Here is a 19,200-nt window from a genome sequence, read left to right on the forward strand (position 1 = left end):
GAGGGAGAGAAGGAAGAGTGAGGCTGGGTTGACAGAATTAACACATAGACCAGGCTTGGATGATACATGTCTTTCAATTCACTCATCAATGTGTATGCTACACTTCAGATATCACCTAAATGGGTGTATTAAAAGTATGCAGTTAAACTGTTATGCTGGATCATTAGACATACTCAGAGACTGAGCCCGCTAACCCATAGAAATGAATAACAACGCTCTCACCTCTCCCAGTTTCTCCTTGGTGCTGTCGTTCAGCGTGTTCTTGCTCATGTCCACCAGCTCTCTGAAGAAGACGTCCCTGACCTCAGAGAATCCTCGACTGGTGGGCTCCATCAGGGCCTCCAGGATAGAGCTGATGTAGGGCTGGATACTCACCTTCAGCAGCTTCTCTGCCTTAGGCAGCGCCACCGCTGGGGGGGAAGACAACGAGTGAGAGGATGTCAACACACAGAGTAGTCTAGGCTATATTACTTTATAGACTGGCAGAAGTTCCACTGTGACTCGTTGTGCAACACATGCTTATCTTAAGATATGATTCGGCCAAAGGAATTCAACTCCTATCAGTTCAGACAGACTAAGTGTGACTAAGTCACCCTCGTAACTGTTGATTGAATGCTGCTATTCTTCCTGTGTTCCACTCCATGGACACAGTCTGTCAACATAGCACAGAACTGTCTAACTGTTGGTAAATACTTGTCACGCCACTGGTAAAGAGCACCCAGAATGATATGCAGGCCAGATATGTACTGTAGGTATTCAGAGTATGACTAGAATCTACCATTGTACTGCAGCTACTGGTATTTACCTACTGTGTCCCAAGTTGCCCTGGCTTGGGCACAGATCTAGGATCTGCTTACTTCCCCAAAATCCATTACTGGGTGACGGCAAAACTGACCTTGGGTCAATGACTGGGACTAGGGCTAAACTTCATCTTACTGCGGAGGGCTCATCCCTTTTAAATATATTTACTGTGGGATATTGATTTATTTTATAAAGATGGGAGAGTGAAGAGGAGACAGGAAAGGTGGGAGAGTTGGCAAGTCAGAAGTGCAGTGGTGCGGATTCTAACTCATGCCGACCCTAGTATACATGAGCTGGACCACACAGGTCATGGAGAGGGCTCACCTTTGATTTTGTTGGTGACGTGCTCCTTGGAGGTGATGATCTGGTCCATGTCTGTGCGTATGGAGGCCTCTAGCGGGGGACGTCCGTCCTCACAGCTCTGCACCACAGCCTCATACTGGGCCTGGGCCTGCATCACCACCAGACCATACACAGCGTCGCAGATCTGCATGGGGACACAGAGGACTGTTATGTCTGCATCTTGTATTGAGTAAAGCCACTGGGCCGAAATGTTGACCAAAGTGCCATATTATCCACCTTTGTGAACATGGAATAAAAATATGTAGTTCACCAGCATTTTTGCATCCCAACACGCACATGGATTCATGTACAAACAGGGAACTCAGAAGCTGGGTAAGGATAAGACATTTTCCCAAGTTGTGCATGCCTTGCTTAGTATTAAAAGGAGGTATTTGGTCAGTTCTGTGAGATAGTACTTACCAGCATCCAGTTCCTCTGCCTTTCGTGCATTTTGCCTTTCAGTCCCGGGGTTATGAGATCCCTGAGCTCAGGGAGAAGTGTCTCCATCACCAGGTTGGCCAGAATCTACAGGGATAGTAGTGGATTTGAGATCAGACGACAACAATACATGTGGTGACGCTGTGCTGTTTGAGATGCAAGACAAATATCCCAAAAAGGGACAAAGTGATTAATGAACTACTGAGACCAATGCAGCCATACTTCCAGAGTGGTACAATTCTTATGACCTAATAAGGTCATACCAGCTCACTCTCTCCACTCATTGGGAGTGGGGCTAATCTATGGCCTCAGGGCAGAGTATTTATTTATACATGGGAAGTGGTTCATTTGAGATCCCATTCATGCTTTGTATCCGCTGGAGGGCATCTCCAAAGGTCCGTATACTAGTCTACTGTACTTTACCCTCTCAGGTGTGGTCTGCACTCCACACTACAGATATGTCAGAGCTATCGAAACCTGAGAACTGGTTTTTCTAGCCTGATTGCTCTAGATCAGTGGTATTCAACTCTTACCCTACGAGGTCCGGAGCCTGCTGGTTTTCTGTTGTACCTGATAATGAATTGCACCCACCTGGTGTCCCAGGTCTAAAATCAGTGGAACTGGCTTTGAGGTCCAGAGTTGAATATAAGGGGCCCTAGACATTCATCACAATATAGTCATGATAAATATCTTCTATTGTATTTATTTGGCCTTGAAGTCAAGAGCCTTGAGCTAGGCTGCATTGGATGCGAGTTACTGATCTTGCATGATGATATGGCACAGAGGAATGTGTAGGAGCAGAGTTGGCAATGCTGCCAGAGATTCTCTGTTCTACCATTCTGGTGTATTTCAACTTGAAACAGAACTATGAGTGCTGGTCTAATCTGTAGGTGTCTCATTGGTGGTGTGTCACAGCAGGACACAATGAATGACCACCACTGTTTGGTTATTGTTCAAATGTAAGCCAAGGAGTCCACCGAGGCTGCTGTCACTGCTGCTACAAGCATAACAGTGTCAAGCTATCTGTTCTGATCGGTCTCTTAAGCCTTGTTCACAATGCTGGCCTTAATGCTCAAAATCCGTTTTGTTTTTCAAATCTGTTTTGGAATATTGACCGTCCAAAAAGCAAGTTACAAGTGACCAAATAGGATGTGTGTGTGTTCAGACAGCAGTCATTTTCTGACAAGGCTATGCTAGTTGTTATAGTAATGGAGGGTGTGTGTGCAGTGGTGTAGGCTGATTGGTGGTGGTGCTCGTACTTCCTACCACGCAGACGTTATGTAGCAAGCTAAGGTGACAATGCCTGCCATGGACGTTTCCCAGCTGCTTTGAATGTTCAAAATCATAGTGTAAGAACACTTTTAAAGCCTCAAATGAGTCAGTTTTGTCTAGCCACAACAGCCAACTAGCTAGCTAGGTAGCTGTTTAGCTTTCTAGCACATTCACTAATTTCTTTGTAAACTGTTCTTGTCATACTATCAACAGAGTAGCTAGCAAACAACAAGATATGCCAAATAACAGTCTAAAAACCACTTGAGGGTAAATAATAATAAGGCGCATGGCCAGGAATCAGATTTGTATCGGACTTCAAACCACTTACGATGGTTTGAAATGTGGCTTGAAATACCAGATTCCATGTGGCTTCTGGCTGTCGATTCAGATTCGAATCGATATACAGTACCAGTCAAAAGTTTGGACACACCTACTCATTCAAGGTTTTTCTTTATTTTTCAAAAACTATTTTCTACATTATAGATTAATAGTGAAGACATCAAAACTATGAAATAACACAAGTTTTAAACAAATCCAAATATATTTGATATTCTTCATATTGCCACCCTTTGCCTTGATGACAGCTTTACACACTCTTAGCGTTCTCTCAACCAGCTTCACCAGCCTTTTGGCATGTCCCTCTGACTTCTATTAATATTTTAACCCACTTAACACAAATGTTTAAGCATTTTCATCATTGTAAAGCCCAAGTTATTTTGTTGCTTTGACAAAGTCATTTCTGAAAATCATAATTTATATTTCCTGTGATTAGTGATACATTTTCATGAAGAAGAAAAACATGTCCCACATTTTAAGGTCAACCCTGTTACATGAACTGAATTCACATTTTAATATGGTGAAACTATTCCTTTAAAAAAACAAAAACTTTTCAAACGAACATCTAATAGTCAAATCATAATATAAAAGCAGGTGAGCTCATTATACTCTGTCCATTTTCTGGTCTTTCATGGTGGGAAACTGAGTGGGTCAAGTATAACACGTCAACCCTGTTACCCACAGATAGACAGGCTAGAATTATTTTACCAATAAAAAAATGTTGGTGGAGCCATGCATTCAATTGCCCCCCCTGTTACACACAACAAGCTTCCATTTCCTGTCACAAGGGGATTAATGACTGATTTAAGATGAAATCGTCAATGCCGTTACGGTCAACCCTGTTACTTTATTTGGCACTTAATAGGCACTTACTTAAGTAATTTTTTTATTTAATGTCTTGAGATCGGAAAACATGTTTTTTTATAAGTTGAACATGTGCTCATCATGACAGAATGTTAAAATTATGACTTGGTGAAATATCAGTTAACTGGAGATTGATGTTTAGAGGAGTACAAAACATATCTGATATACACTGATTTCACAAAACATTAGGAACACCTTCCTAATATTGAGTTGCACCCCCATTTGCCCTCAAAAGAGCCTCAATTAAATCGGGTCATGGACTCTACAAGGTGTCAAAATGCTGGCCCATGTAGACTCCAATGCTTCACACAGTTGTGTCAAGTTGGTTGGATGTCCTTTGGGTGGTGGACCATTCTTGATACACACAGGAAACTGTTGAGTGTGAAAACCCCAGCAGCATTGCAGTTCTTGACAAACCGTTGTGCCTAGAATCTACTACCATACCCTGTTCAAAGGCACTTCAATCTTTTGTCGTTCCCATTCACCCTCTGAATGGCACACATACACAATCCATTCTCAATTGTCTCAAGGCTTAAAAATCCTTCTTTAACCGGTCTCCTCCCCTTCATCTACACTGATTGAAGTGGATTTAACAAGTGACATCAAAAAGGTATCATAGCTTTCACCTGGATTCACCTGGTCAGTCTAATGGAAAGAGCAGGTTTTCCAAAAATGTTGTACACTGTATATATATACCGGCTGTCTGTCTGTTAAAAGTGTGTGTTGTGTCTGACCTTTGGGTCTATGGGAGTCCTGACTCTGCGGCTAACTCTGAGCCCTAGGCTCCTCGTCTGACCTTTGGCTCCCTCTATCTCCCACTGGGACTGTCTATTAAATACTAAGAATGATGGGTATGAGTCAAGGCCCCCAGGCCCAGACATCACACACACACACAACCATCTGCTTTGGGTCTGCCTTCCACTCAGTTCTGCGGGGGGGGGGGGGGGTAGGCACAGTGAGCTCATGCCTACAGGATACTGTGTCACCAGGGCAGGGGGCATAGTGACATCATGATCCCTGATTGTATCCCAAATTACACCCTATTCCCTACATAGACCCATTTAGCTCTGGTCAAAAGTAGTGCACTACAGTGTATTCAGAAAGTATTCAGACCCCTTGACTTTTTCTATATTTTGTTATGTTGCAGCCTTATTAAAAAATGGATAAAAAACTCAATCTACACACAATACTCCATAATGACAAAGCGAAAACAGGTTTTTAGATTTTTTTGCAAATGAATAAAAAACTGGTACCTTATTTACATAAGTATTCAGACCCTTTGCTATGAGACTTGAAATTGAGCTCAGGTGCAACCTGTTTGCATTGATCATCCTTGAGATGTTTCTACATCTTGATTGGAATCCACCTGTGGTAAATTCAATTGATTGGACATGATTTGGAAAGGCACACACCTGTCTATATAAGGTCCCACAGTTGAAAGTGCATGTCAGAGCAAAAACCAAGCCATGAGGTCGAAGGAATTGTCCGTAGAGCTCCGAGACAGGATTGTGTCGAGGCACAGATCTGGGGAAGGGTACCAAAACATTTCTGCAGCATTGAAGGTCCCCAAGAACACAGTGGCCTCCATCATTGTTAAAAGGAAGAAGTTTAGAACCACCAAGACTCTTCCTAGAGCTGGCTGCCCAGCCAAACTGAGCAATCGGGGGAGAAGGGCCTTGGTCAGGGAGGCGACCAAGAAGCCGATGGTCACTCTGACAGAGCTCCAGAGTTCCTCTGCGGAGATGGGGGAACTTTCCAGAAGGACAACCACCTTTGCAGCACTCCACCAATCAGGCCTTTATGGTAGAGTGGCCAGACGGAAGACACTCCTCAGTAAAAGGCACATGACAGTCCGCTTGGAGTCTGCAAAAGGCACCTAAAGACCTCTCAGATCATGAGAAACAAGATTCTCTGGTCTGATGAAACCAAGATTGAAATCTTTGGCCTGAAAGACAAGTGTCACGTCTGGAGGAAACCTGTCACCATCCCTACGGTGAAGCATGGTGGTGGCAGCATCATGCTGTGGGGATGTTTTTCAGCAGCAGGGACTGTGACACTAGTCAGGATCGAGGGAAAGATGAACGGAGCAAAGTACAGAGAGATCCTTGATGAAAACCTGCTCCAGAGCGCTCAGGACCTCAGACTGGGGCAAAGGTTCACCTTCCAACAGGACAACGACCCTAAGCACACAGCCAAGACAACGCAGGAGTGGCTTCGGGACAAGCCTCTGAATGTCCTTGAGTGGTCCAGCCAGAGCCCGGACTTGAACCCGATCGAACATCTCTGGAGAGACCTGAAAATAGCTGTGTAGCGACGCTCCCCATCCAACCTAACAGAACTTGAGAGGATCTGCAGAGAAGAATGGGAGAAACTCCCCAAATACAGGTGTGCCAAGCTTGTAGCGTCATACCCAAGAAGACTCGAGGCTGCAATTGCTGCCAAAGGTGCTTCAACAAAGTACTGAGTAAAGGGTCTGAATACTTATGTAAATGTGATCTATCCGTTTTTTTTTTTTTTTTTACATTTGCAAACATTTCTAAAAACCTGTTTTTGCTTTGTCATTATGGGATATTGTGTGTAGATTGATGAGGTAAAAAAAACAATTTAATCAATTTTAGAATAAGGCTGTAACGTAACAAAATGTGGAAAAAGTGAAGGTGTATGAATGCACTGTATGTAGGTAATAGGGTACCATTTAGGACATAGCCCCTGTGTGAGTAGCCAGTTCCTGTTGCTGTTCTCTCTGGGGTAGCTGTTCAGGAAATGTACACTACTGGAACGTGACTTGGAAGGAAAATAGGTATTCTGATCAGTATTTTGCTGACCAGGTCTCTGATTGTACTGTAGAGAATCAAAGTACCTAATACTTAGATTTGTTTGAATGTCTTACATTCTTGAATAAGGTCTCTTACCAAAACCTTGACACCAACAATGTGCAGGGGTAATATCATGCAGACAGACAGGCATTCTCTCTTCTAAAACATACAACACGCAGAGAGAGTTTCTGTGTCCCAAATGACACTCCATTTCCTACATAGTGCACTACTTTTGACAAGAGCCCGATGTAGTGACGTAGTGCACTATCTAGTGAATAGGGTGCCATTTGGGACATAGCCAGTGTCATTGGCTGTGCCATAATTACCTGTGGGGGTGTGCCACACATCATCTCCCAGGTGCCATACTGCCCATGGGCCTGGCGGTAGAGCCTCACTGAGTCTGTGAAGGCTGGCGTCTGCACCTTGCTCTCCTCCAACAAACCTATGGGGTAACCATAGAGGAGCAGCATTGTTAGTGGAAGTGGACATTGTGAAGGTTGATTTGAAAACATTGTACAAGTTTGATAATTTATCATAAATCAGCACTAGCCTGGTCAAGCAGACTGACTGCTGTGCTCACATATCAAACCAAATTGTGAGCCATCACACAATCAGATGGTTCCACCAGGCTAATCTCAATTGAAATCTTGAATTCAGGATGACAGAAATATACTTGAAAAGGAGTTTCCATGTATTCCTAGAGTCTGTTGTAACTTGTGCAGAAAGAGAACTGTCTAGTACAGTTCATTCGGAAAGTATTCAGACCCCTTACCTTTTTCCACATTTTGTTACGTTACAGCCTTATTCTGAAATTGATTAAATAAATAAAAATCCTCATCACTCTACACACAATATCCCATAATGACAAAGCGAAAACAGGTTTATTTTTTGTGTGCAAATTTATTAAAAATAAAAAACAAGAAATACCTTATTTACATAAGTATTCAGACCCTTTGCTATGAGACTCGAAATTGAGCTCAGGTATATCCTGTTTCCATTGATCATCCTTGAGATGTTTCTACAACTTGATTGGAGTCCACCTGTGGTAAATTCAATTGATTGGGCATGATTTGGAAAGGCACACACTTCTCTATATAAGGTCCCACAGTTGACAGTGCATGCCAGAGCAAAAACCAAGCCATGAGGTCGAAGGAATTGTCCATCGAGCTCCGAGACAGAATTGTGTCGAGGCACAGATCTGGGGAAGGGTACCAAAAAATTTCTGCAGCACTGAAGGTCCCCAAGAACACAGTGGCCTCCATTATTCTTAACCACCAAGAACCTTCCTAGAGCTGGCCGCCCGGCCAAACTGAGCAATCGGTGGAGAAGGGCCTTGGTCAGGGAGGTGACCAAGAACCCGATGGTCACTCTGACAGAGCTCCAGAGTTCCTCTGTGGAGATGGGAAAACCTTCCAGAAGGACAACCATCTCTGCAGCACTCTACCAATCAGGCCTTTATGGTAGAGTGGACAGACGGAAGCCCCTCAGTAAAAGGCACATGACAGCCCGCATGGAGTTTGCCAAAAGGCACCTAAAGGGCTCTCAGACCATGAGAAACAAGATTCTCTGGTCTGAGGAAACCAACATTGAACACTTTGGCCTGAATGCCAAGCATCACGTCTGGAGGAAACCTGGCACCATCCCTACGGTGAAGCATGGTGGGGGCAGTATCATGCTGTGGGGATGTTTTTCAGCAGCAAGGACTGGGAGACTAGTCAGGATTGAGGGAAAGATGAACAGAGCAAAGTACAGAGAGATCCTTTGCAAAAGGATTCTAAAAACCTGTTTTTGCTTTGTCATTATGGGGTATTTTGTGTAGATTGATCAGGGGAAAAAACACTTTAATCCATTTCAGAATAAGGCTTTAACGTAACCATATGTGGAAAAAGTCATGGGGTCTGAATACTTTCCGAATGTGGACCAAGGGACACCATCTAAATATGGAGGGAAGAGTGAAACAGTCATATGCAGTGTGACATCAGTGACCACACCACACAGAGTCCTCTGTAAAGTCAACTGGATCATTCTCAAGTCACCAGTGGCTAGGGTTATTTATCAGAGCTTTGCCATGGCAACCCGGGGAGACTCCACAGTAACCAACTTTAGGGAAATGATTATCTTCCCTAAAAAAAAAGAAAAAAAGAAAAGCCCAATCTAAATATTGAAGTAGTAGCTACATAATGTGCCAGTAATCGCTTGATAACTGTACATATTGGTTTGGCAACTGGGTTTGTTTTGACCATAAAGTCATAGTTTTGATGGCAAACGTAAAAAGCTTCTTAATTGGGCCAGAGTGACTGGTGAACAAGGCTAAATATAACAGATTGTGCACACAGACACACCTCCCGCATAGATAATCTTCACCTCCACTGAAAGAGTCAACTTGAAGTATTTATGAATGTATCCAGCTGTGTTTGGATCAGGAATCAGACTCTGGTATGTAGGCTCACCATCTAAACATATACAGTGCATTCGGAAAGTATTCAGACCCTTTGACTTTTTCCACATTTTGTTACGTTACAGCCTTATTCTAAAATTGATTAAATTGTTTTTCCCCCCTCAATCTACACAAAATACCCCATAATGACAAAGCAAAAACTGGTTTTTAGAATGTTTTTGCACAGAAGAAAAAGCCTTGATTCCTCTTGCGTATGAAGCTTGACACACCTTTATTTGGGTAGTTTCTCCCATTCTTCTCTGCAGATCCTCTCAAGCTCTGTCAGGTTGGATGGGGAGCCTTGCTGCACAGCGATTTTCAGGTCTCTCTAGAGATGTTTGATCGGGTTCAAGTCCTGGCTCTGGCTGGACCACTCAAGGACATTCAGAGACTTGTCCCGAAGCCACTCCTGCATTGTCTTGGCTGTGTGCTTAGGGTCGTTGTCCTGTTGGAAGGTGAAACTTCGTCCCAGTCTGAGGTCCTGAGTGCTCTGGAGCACGTTTTCATCAAGGATCTCACTGTACTTTGCTCCGTTCATCTTTCCCTCGATCCTGACTAGTCTCCCAGTCCATACCGCTGAAAGACATCCCCACAGCATGATGCTGCCACCACCATGCTTCACCGTAGGGATGGTGCCAGGTTTCCTCCAGAGGTGATGCTTGGCATTCAGGCCAAAGAGTTCAATCTTGGTTTCATCAGACCAGAGAATCTTGTTTCTCATGGTCTGAGAGTCTTTGGGTGACTTTTGGCAAACTGCAAGCGGGCTATCATGTGCCTTTTACTGAGGAGTGGCTTCCGTCTGGCCACTCTACCATAAAGGCCTGATTGGTGGAGTGCTGCAGAGGTGGTTGTCCTTCTGGAAGGTACTCACATCTCAAAAGAGGAACTCTGGAGCTCTGTCAGTGTGACCATCGGGTTCTTGGTCACCTCCCTGGCCAAGGCCCTTCTCCCCTCGATTGCTCAGTTTGGCTGGGCGGCCAGCTCTAGGAAGAGTCTTGGTGGATCTAAACTTCTTCCATTTAGGAATGGAGGCCACTGTGTTTTTGGGGACCTTCAATGCTGAAGAAATGTTTTGGTACCCTTCCCCAGATCTGCGCCTCGACACAATCCTGTCTCAGAGCTCTACGGACAATTCCTTCGACCTCATGGCTTGGTTTTTGCTCTGACATGCACTGTCAACTGTGGGACCTTATATAGACAGGTGTGTGCCTTTCCAAATAATGTCCAATCAATTGAATTGACCACAGGTAGAAACATCTCAAGGATGATCAATGCAAACAGGATGCACCTGAGCTCAATTTCAAGTCTCATAGCAAAGGGTCTGAATACTTACGTAAATAAGGTACCAGTTTTTTTTTCTGTTTTTTATTTTTTATAAATTTGCAAAAAAATCTAAAAACCTGTTTTCCCTTTGTCATCATGGTATATTGTGTGTAGATTGATGATAACAAAATATGGAAAAAGTCAAGGGGTCTGAATCCTTGCAGAATGCAGTACAGGAGGAGAGAGGTAGCCTACCCACAGCAACAGAACAAATCATGTGAAATCCTGTCTTGTGATAAAAATGGGGAATTCAGAAATGAATTAACTCTAGCCATGACAAAGACAGGAAGTGTGTTGTGCAGGGCAGGGTGGGGGAGTGAGTGGGCTGTGAGAGTGGGGCCTGGAACATGAATTAGAGGGGGAAGTAGAGCTTCTAGCAGAGCACATAGCTACAGGCAGGAAGTCCACAGCCTCAGACTACCTCCCTATCTGAAAGCTGTGTATGTGTGTGTGTGTGTGTGTGTGTGTGTGTGTGTGTGTGTGTGTGTGTGTGTGTGTGTGTGTGTGTGTGTGGGAGCCAGGCCATTTATCTTGGCACTGCCTCATGAGAACATGTAGGGGATTTCTGCCATCCCAATAAAGTCTGTACCCCGGATCTAAAGTCAAACTAGACTAAAAGACTAGTACATGGTGAAATTCCAGTACTGTATATCAATTGATCAGCATTTCTGTAGAGAAAGAATGCCCTGGTCAGTTTGAGGCTGGATGTGACTCAGCAACACCTCCTTACAGTGAGTAGTGTTGTGTGTGTGTGCGTGCGTGTGTGAAGACTGCTATGAACCAGTAATCTGCCTGCGCAGCCAACACATACTGTAAGAACTATATGGAGCCACACACACACACACACACACACACACGGCCTGTGTCACAGCTGAGGCATGTTAGTTATTAGGGGCATTTCCTTTTAGCAATTTCTGTTCGGTCAGATTTTAAAATAGTCTGCTTTTTTGTCAGAGCATTCTCTCAAACAACTTCATGAGGTAGTCACCTGAAATGCATTTCAATTAACAGGTGTGCCTTCTTAAAAGTTATTTTGTGTAATTTCTTTCCTTCCTAATGCGTTTGAGCCAATCAGTTGTGTTGTGACAAGGTAGGGGTGGTATACAGAAGATAGACCTATTTGGTAAAAGACCAAGTCCATATTATGGCAAGAACAGCTCAAATAAGCAAAGAGAAACAACAGTCCATCATTACTTTAAGACATGAAGGTCAGTCAATCTAGAATATTTAATGAACTTTGAATGCTTCTTCAAGTGCAATCGCAAAAACCATCAAGCGCTATGATGAAACTGGCTATCATGAAGACCGCCACAGGAAAGGAAGACCCAGAGTTACCTCTGCTGCAGAGGATAAGTTCATTAGAGTTACCAGCCTCAAATCGGCAATTAACTGCACCTCAGATTGCAGCTCACAGAGTTCAAGTAACAGACACATCTCAACATCAACTGTTCAGAGGAGACTGTGTGAATCAGGCCTTCATGGTCGAATTGCTGCAAAGAAACCACTACTAAAGGAGACCAATAAGAAGAGACTTGCTTGGCCAAGAAACACGAGCAATGGACATTAGACCGGTGGAAATTTGTCCTTTGGTCTGGAGTCCAAATTGGAGAATTTTGGTTCCAACCGCTGTGCCTTTGTGAGACGCGGTGTGGGTGAATGGATGATCTCCGCATGTGTATTTCCCACCGTAAAGCATGGAGGAGGAGGTGTTATGGTGTGGGGGTGCTATATGTGTTATTTCATAGTTCTACAATGTAGAAAATAGTAAAAATAAAGAAAAATGAGTAGGTGTCCAAACTTTTGACCGGTACTGTATATACAACCCAATGCCCCATGGCAGTGATTGGGGACATTACCCTGTGTAGGGTGCCGTCTTAAGGAAGGGACGTTAAACGGGTGTCCTGACTCTCTGAGGTCACTAAAGATCCCATGGCACTTATCGTAAGAGTAGGGGTGTTAACCCGGGGTTCCTGGATAAATTCCCAATCTGGCCCACATACCATCATGGCCACCTAATCATCCCCAGCTTCCAATTGGCTCATTCATCCCCCCTCCTCTCCTCTGTAACTATTCCCCAGGTCGTTGCTGTAAATGAAAATGTGTTCAGTCAACTTACCTGGTAAAATAAGAAAAAAAGTGATGTGGAGACCGAGGAACTTGAAGCTCTCGTCCGTCTCCACTACAGCCCCATTGATGTGAACGGGGGCATGCTCTGCCCTCCGTTTCCCTTCTACAACATCATCAATGCTGGCTATTCCTGCCTCTCCCCACGATGCTAACTTCAGTCTGCATCAGTCCTAGGTTGTGTCCCAAATGGCACCACATTCCCTATATAGTGCACTACATACGTAGGGAACATGGCGCCATTTGGAACACAGCCCTAGTGCTGCTCAGGCAGCTGGACATGAGCGATGAATGAAGAGTAAATCCTGTGCCCCCTGAAGGTGAAGCCTTCATTCATGGTCAGCAGGGTGTCCGTCTGCTGGACAGGTACCCTCTGTGTTCCAAATATGCCCCCCCCCCCACCCCCCAACCTGCTCTAGGGAGGAGGGTGGGGGTGGGGAGAGCCGGAGCAGGGCGGCCTGCCTGAGGAAATGAGTTGCCGCCACATACCAGACTTATTGAGCCTGCAGTCAAAACATGGAGCTACAGAGCAATAGTCCATACATACACAGCTCTGACCGACCACTCAGGGCCTGACTACATGAAGACATGCATGTTCCAAATGGCACCCTATTCCCTATATAGTGCACTATAGGCCCTGGTCAAAAGTAGTGCACTATACAGGGAATAGGGTGCCATTTGGGAAGCACCCCATGACGTGCACTTTACAGACTCATTCCACAATATTGTGGTCGCCTTCTTCATGATCTTTATGTGGCTCAGGCTGGAGCTTCTACACATTGTATACATTTAGTGATGCGTTGTGTTTAGGTTGGTCTGTGTCTTTGCTCTGCTCATACAAGGCTAAAGGGGAATACCAAATAGTAAAGTATTTTCCTCATGCTACAGACATAGGAGATGGACTAATGCTCCATGGGCTGATCTGGCTCAGAAAAGGCTAACTTTCTTATTGTACTTAAAGTGAGTACAAATGTGAGTTTTGGGGCGTGATCTAGACCAGTGTTTCCCAACTCTGGTCCTCGAGTACCTCCAACTGTACATATATTGTGTTGTGGCCCTCGACAAGCACACCTGATTCTACTTGTCAACTACGCTGAATCAGGTGTTTTTGTCCAGGGCTACAACAAAAATGTGTGCTGTTGCGAATACTCGAGGACCGGAGTTGGGAAACACTGATTCTGGACTCCCTGATATGACAGAAAGAAAGAGCTGTACTGTACATCCTCTGAGGCCCTGGCCGCCAGGCAGATTAGATCTTTCACTGAGGAAAGTAACAAAGTTGTGTCGGTCGAGAATCCCAAGAATGACAGCTGCCTGCTCAAAGATTCCTTTACCAGGTTCTCTATCGAGTTAGAGCTTGTTACATGTAACCATTTGTCTAAACAAGAGGTCTATGGTAAGCCCCTGGTGCCTGGCACTTCCTTCATTATCTCTTCCTCTCAACCAAGAACATGTTGCCAGCTCATGCTTCCAGTTTGGGATAAATTACCTGCAGACCCTTGCTTGTCATCTCACACAACAAACTGTCCTCCCACTCACAGACACCCTCACAGACTATGCTTAGCATGCCTACTAACAACTCAATTAAGCCATCACAGATTTTGGAAAGGGAGTGCTTAGTAAGTCAATCCATGTGCTTTGACTGACCCATGACAATCCCAAAAGGCACTCTGTACCCTATAGTGCACCACTATTGACCAGGGTGTTCATATGAACCCTGTTACTCCTCTCCCATTCCCACAACATTCAACTCCCCCTGGCTTCTACTATCAAAGGTACTGCGAGTCCTGTGTTGAGGAGTACCAGAGCATGTGAGTCAGAGGGAGCCTTCCTCTCTCTGTTCTGTTCTCCATCTCTGGTTGTGTTGACTGCCTGGTCTGGTCTGTACCACTGCTAGCTAGCTACCCTGTCCATGTGTAGTGCACGCATTGCAGATTCCAGCAGCAGGCAGGGCCGCCCACAGTCACATACCATTTGAAATCATTTACAAATACTTTATCTGTGCTTGATTGAGCTTGCCTTGCTTAATGGATCAATGGAATAGTCCCTAACTCTGCCCATCTGGCACTTGAGGCAGGCTAAAGCAAACGCTCAAAGTATTTGAGTCCTCTAGCTCAATTGGTAGAGCATGGCGCTTGTAACGCCAGGGTAGTGGGTTCGATCCCCGGGACCACCCATACGTAAAAATGTATGCAGACATGACTGTAAGTCGCTTTGGATAAAAGCGTCTGCTAAATGGCATATTATATTATTATATTATTATTTGAAAGATTTCAAATAGTATTTGAACCAGGTCCGGTCACAGCTGCTCCCTAATACCAGAATAGCCATAACTCAAACAGGGAGAGAGATATGAGTGGGGTAGTTTACATTGTAGCAGTGTGAAGTACATTGACTGACTGGTGGTGAAGTGATGACGTCTGAACCCACTCATCCCATGCATTATGGCTTCCAGCTGTTCTCTGCTCACCAGCCTCACTGTGTCATGATGGCTCCCATGTTTCTCATGCAAGATCCTATCCACAGATGGGGGATTTTATTTTGGGTAAAATAAAAGGAGCCTAGTAGGTTTGCAGTCCAGTACATTATGTTAACTATCTCCTAGGGGCGTATTGATAGTGTCTTGGATCGGTTAGGGCACCCATGTTGGCTCTGAAGAGCCATGCAGCGACGATGCTGGTAAAGCCTAAAGTATAACTACATAGATTATACATAGTTCTATGGTTTTGGCATGACTTCATTGGGCATGCATCTGTTTCTCTACAGTATAATTAGCAGCCACAGCACTTGATCATTGACTTCTGCAGTAACATCCAGTTAGTTAGCTATATCATCTTCAAGTGGACAGAAACAGAAACTTAAGTGGATGTTGTATTGGAAAGGTTTTGACTATGGAATAGACTGCACATGATGTCAGCAGTTTACCTGGTCCCCGTAGCGACAGCAGAGACAGTCTGTCAGAGGTGGTACCCAGGAGTACCTGCCTGCCACTCCTAATTGTCAGTTTTGTTGTAAAGCCTGGTGAGTTGTTCTTTTGACCATATTTCTGAACTTACATAAACAGTATGTCATACACATGATTCCCTATATTTAAGTTTGAGAACTGGTATGTAAACTACAGCTTTAACATTGACAGGTACTTGTCTGTGCATGTGTCACACTGTCTTGTTTACAATTTTGTGCATTGTGGAGGGCATTAGTGACGCATCTTGCACAATGGAACATTGACTTAACAGTGAAGTTGAAAGGTTATTACTGCAAGGCATATTCATGTTGATCCAACCTCTAGTTTTGTGAATGGGGCTCTAGAACATCAACAACTACTCTAGCTACAGAACAAAACTCTAAAGTAAATCACTTTTTTTTTTGTACCTTTTGCATCCCTTTGATATTTTAAGTAGAAATTGTGCACAAATATTGCATTTTAATAGCCTGTTATATTAAATGAAGTGCCATTTAATATAGAGCACATGGAAATTCTATAAATCTGACTTGCTAAAACTAAATAAATATGACTTCTGATTTAAAGATTTACTAAAGTGCTAACATTTCTAAAACGTTTTCAACATCATTGTAAGGGGTGTTATTTTGTTTCTTTGACTAAGTCATTTCTGAAGATTATTATTATTTCATGTGATTAGTGATTCATTTTAGGTTAATAAAAATGTGTCCCTCATTTTAAGGTCAACCCTGTTACGTGAACTGAACTCTCGTTTTAATATGGTGAAACTATTCCTTTAAATAAAATACATTAAAATGAAACATTGAACATCTCATAGTTATATCATAGTGTAAAAGCAGGTGAGCTGGTTTGGCAGAAAAAAATATTTGTGGTGGAAAACTGAGCAGGTTGAGCTCACACGTCAGCCGTTACCCATAGTTACAGGCTAGAAATGTTTTTAAATTCAGTTGCCCCTCCCTGTTGCACAGAACAAACTTCCATTCCCCCTGTCATAAGGGGATTTATGGCTGATTTAAGATAAAATTGTCAACCCTGTTACTTTATTTGGGCTTTAATGTGCACTTACTATAGTCATTTTATAATTTAACCTCGACCAAAACACTTGCTCACTTCGAGACAATCAACCTGGGTCCTCTTATGAGGACCCCCACTGCTGAAGAGGACTGTAAAAAAAAATACTATTTAAAATGAAATAAGATACACAAAAGAGAAAACACAATGAATAAAATAAAGTAGGTGTCACAATACCAATGGAATCCTATCTGCACACTGTTGCCACTGACACAACTGCCTATACTGAAATATACACTAGCAGCTCAAACACCATCTGGCCCATGACAACGTCCCCAGTCCTAGCCCTAGAGACCCGAGGGGGCACAAATCCCCGCCCCTGCATCCAACGCACTCGACCCCAGTCAGAAGTTTGGTAACGAGTTAGTACGCCCCCTATTGACATCGACAGGGCTGTAGTGGAGAGGGTGTAAAGCTTCAAGTTCCTCGGCATGTACATCAAAGAGGACCTGACATGGACCAACCACAGGCTACTGAAGAAATTCAGGGAGAGTACAGGGAGTACAGGAGGGGGCTGAGAACACCCCTGTGGGGCCCCATGTGTTGAGAGCCAGCTAGGCGGAGGTGGCCCTCAGATCCTCAAGAAGTTCTACAGCTGCACCATCGAGAGCATCTTGACAGGCTGCGTCAATGCCTGGTATGGCAACACCCTCAACCACAAGGCTCTACAGAGGGTGGTGCAGATGGCCCAACACTTCACGGGGGGGCGAGCTCCCTGCCCTCCAAGGCATCTACACCAGGCGGTGTTTGAGGAAGGCCCAAAAGGTTAAGGACTCCAGTCAACCGAGCGAAGGACTGTGCACTCTGCTACAGCTTCTACCACCAGGCCATCAGACTGTTGAACAGCTAACCTTAGCAGTCTCCCTGCAGACACCTGCACCTTGTGACTACTACACACTTGAGACCATCTGCACCTTAGAGACTATTTTCACTCTCCACACATCCAACCCTTACACACACACACACACCCACCCACACACACCCCCACACACATTGTGTGCAGCTGCATTCTGAATTGATGATTACTTGTGTGCTGCCAGCTGTGGGCATTTGGGCATGATTGAAACAAACCCAATCTTCATTTACGTTGTGATGCAGTCAAGACCACAAGTCTCACAAAACTCAGTATTGGACGAGACTGACCGTATAACCAAAATTATCCTATTTACACTTAGTAGTCAATTTTGACAGTAGAATAAATGTTTCTGATTCATATCGATGCCACATAGGCTGTTTTCTATATGAGAAGCTAGTTTTTAGGGGCAGTTGCTCTAAGTTGAACAGGTGCTCTTTACAACAGACTTAAAACTAGGTGAAATAAACCAGGTTTTTCTCTCACCAAGTTAGGTACTCAATTGGTGGAATGACCCTACGATCTGTGGAATTGTGTGTTTAACATGTGCTCCACAAACACATAATTAAATGTGAATGATAGAATCTCTATGGGCTCTACAGTGTGTCTAGGTTTGAATGTTTGTGTGGGTTTTACTCACCATCATTGGTATGTCTCACACAGTCCTGAAAGACTGCATGCCACTTCTGCTGTTCTTTCGCCGTCGCCACACAGAAGTAGTAGTGGTGGGCATACGGGTGCCACAGGATCAGAGGGAACTCGGTGGCGCACTTCAGGAACGGAGAGTTGCCCACTTTAGCCTTTACACCTGAAACACACACACACACACACACTCCTGTATCAGTGGGTGGCCACGTCGCCCTCTCTGCATGGTTTTGGAATCATACACTCACACTGAAAACAACTTAAAGGCCCAGTATAGTCAAAAAGCAGATTTTCCTGTGTTTTATATGGTATTTGAACACTAGTAGTTTAAAGTAACACTGCGAAATTGAGAAACACATGATCACACCTACAGCCTCAAGCTCTTTAGAACATCAAATAACATTAAGCTTTTCATAATAAGTACCGTATGAAGCCTCCCCATTTAAAGGATTATATATGACAATTGGGTGAGCAGTTGTAACATGTGCCTCACGCCCACCCCTCCCCTGCTACTCTCCTCCACACCTCCCCTGGTTTTCAGTCGTAACATGTTCTCACCAGGCAGGCTGTTGTTGAGCAGCTCCAGGTACTGATCCATCGAGGTCAGCACTTTGTATCCGGCACAGTTGATGGTTCCCTTGGGATGCAGCCCTCTCTCATGAGACTGGACGGGAACACAAGGACATGGTAGATTTAAGAGAATGATACTAGCAGATATAGTAGCCTTTTATTAGCTAATTCACTAATATTGACATAAAATACACCATCATAATGCAACTGAGCTAAGGTGTGTGTGTGTGTGTGTGTGTGTGTGTGTGTGTGTGTGTGTGTGTGTGTGTGTGTGTGTGTGTGTGTATATATCTTTTTTTGGAACCAAAAATCTCAAATTTGGACTCATCAGATCAAAAGGACAGAT

At 44.1% G+C, this 19,200-nt stretch overlaps 1 protein-coding gene across 1 annotated transcript in view; it reads right to left on the bottom strand.

The window, feature by feature from the left end:
* The window catches only part of LOC311141421 (protein Niban 2-like), a 43,843-nt gene that overhangs the window by 7,303 nt on the left and 17,340 nt on the right, over window positions 1-19,200 (bottom strand). The window contains exons 4-9 of the mRNA XM_084176747.1: window positions 18,843-18,948; window positions 18,280-18,447; window positions 7,196-7,311; window positions 1,564-1,668; window positions 1,126-1,288; window positions 223-410 (exon numbers count right to left, since the gene is read on the bottom strand). Coding sequence (XP_084032873.1) covers window positions 223-410; window positions 1,126-1,288; window positions 1,564-1,668; window positions 7,196-7,311; window positions 18,280-18,447; window positions 18,843-18,948 — 846 coding nt within the window. The remainder of the gene's footprint in view (window positions 1-222; window positions 411-1,125; window positions 1,289-1,563; window positions 1,669-7,195; window positions 7,312-18,279; window positions 18,448-18,842; window positions 18,949-19,200) is intronic.

This window comes from Coregonus lavaretus (assembly GCF_964263955.1).
Source record: "Coregonus lavaretus genome assembly, chromosome: 14".
Lineage (NCBI taxonomy): Eukaryota > Metazoa > Chordata > Actinopteri > Salmoniformes > Salmonidae > Coregonus > Coregonus lavaretus.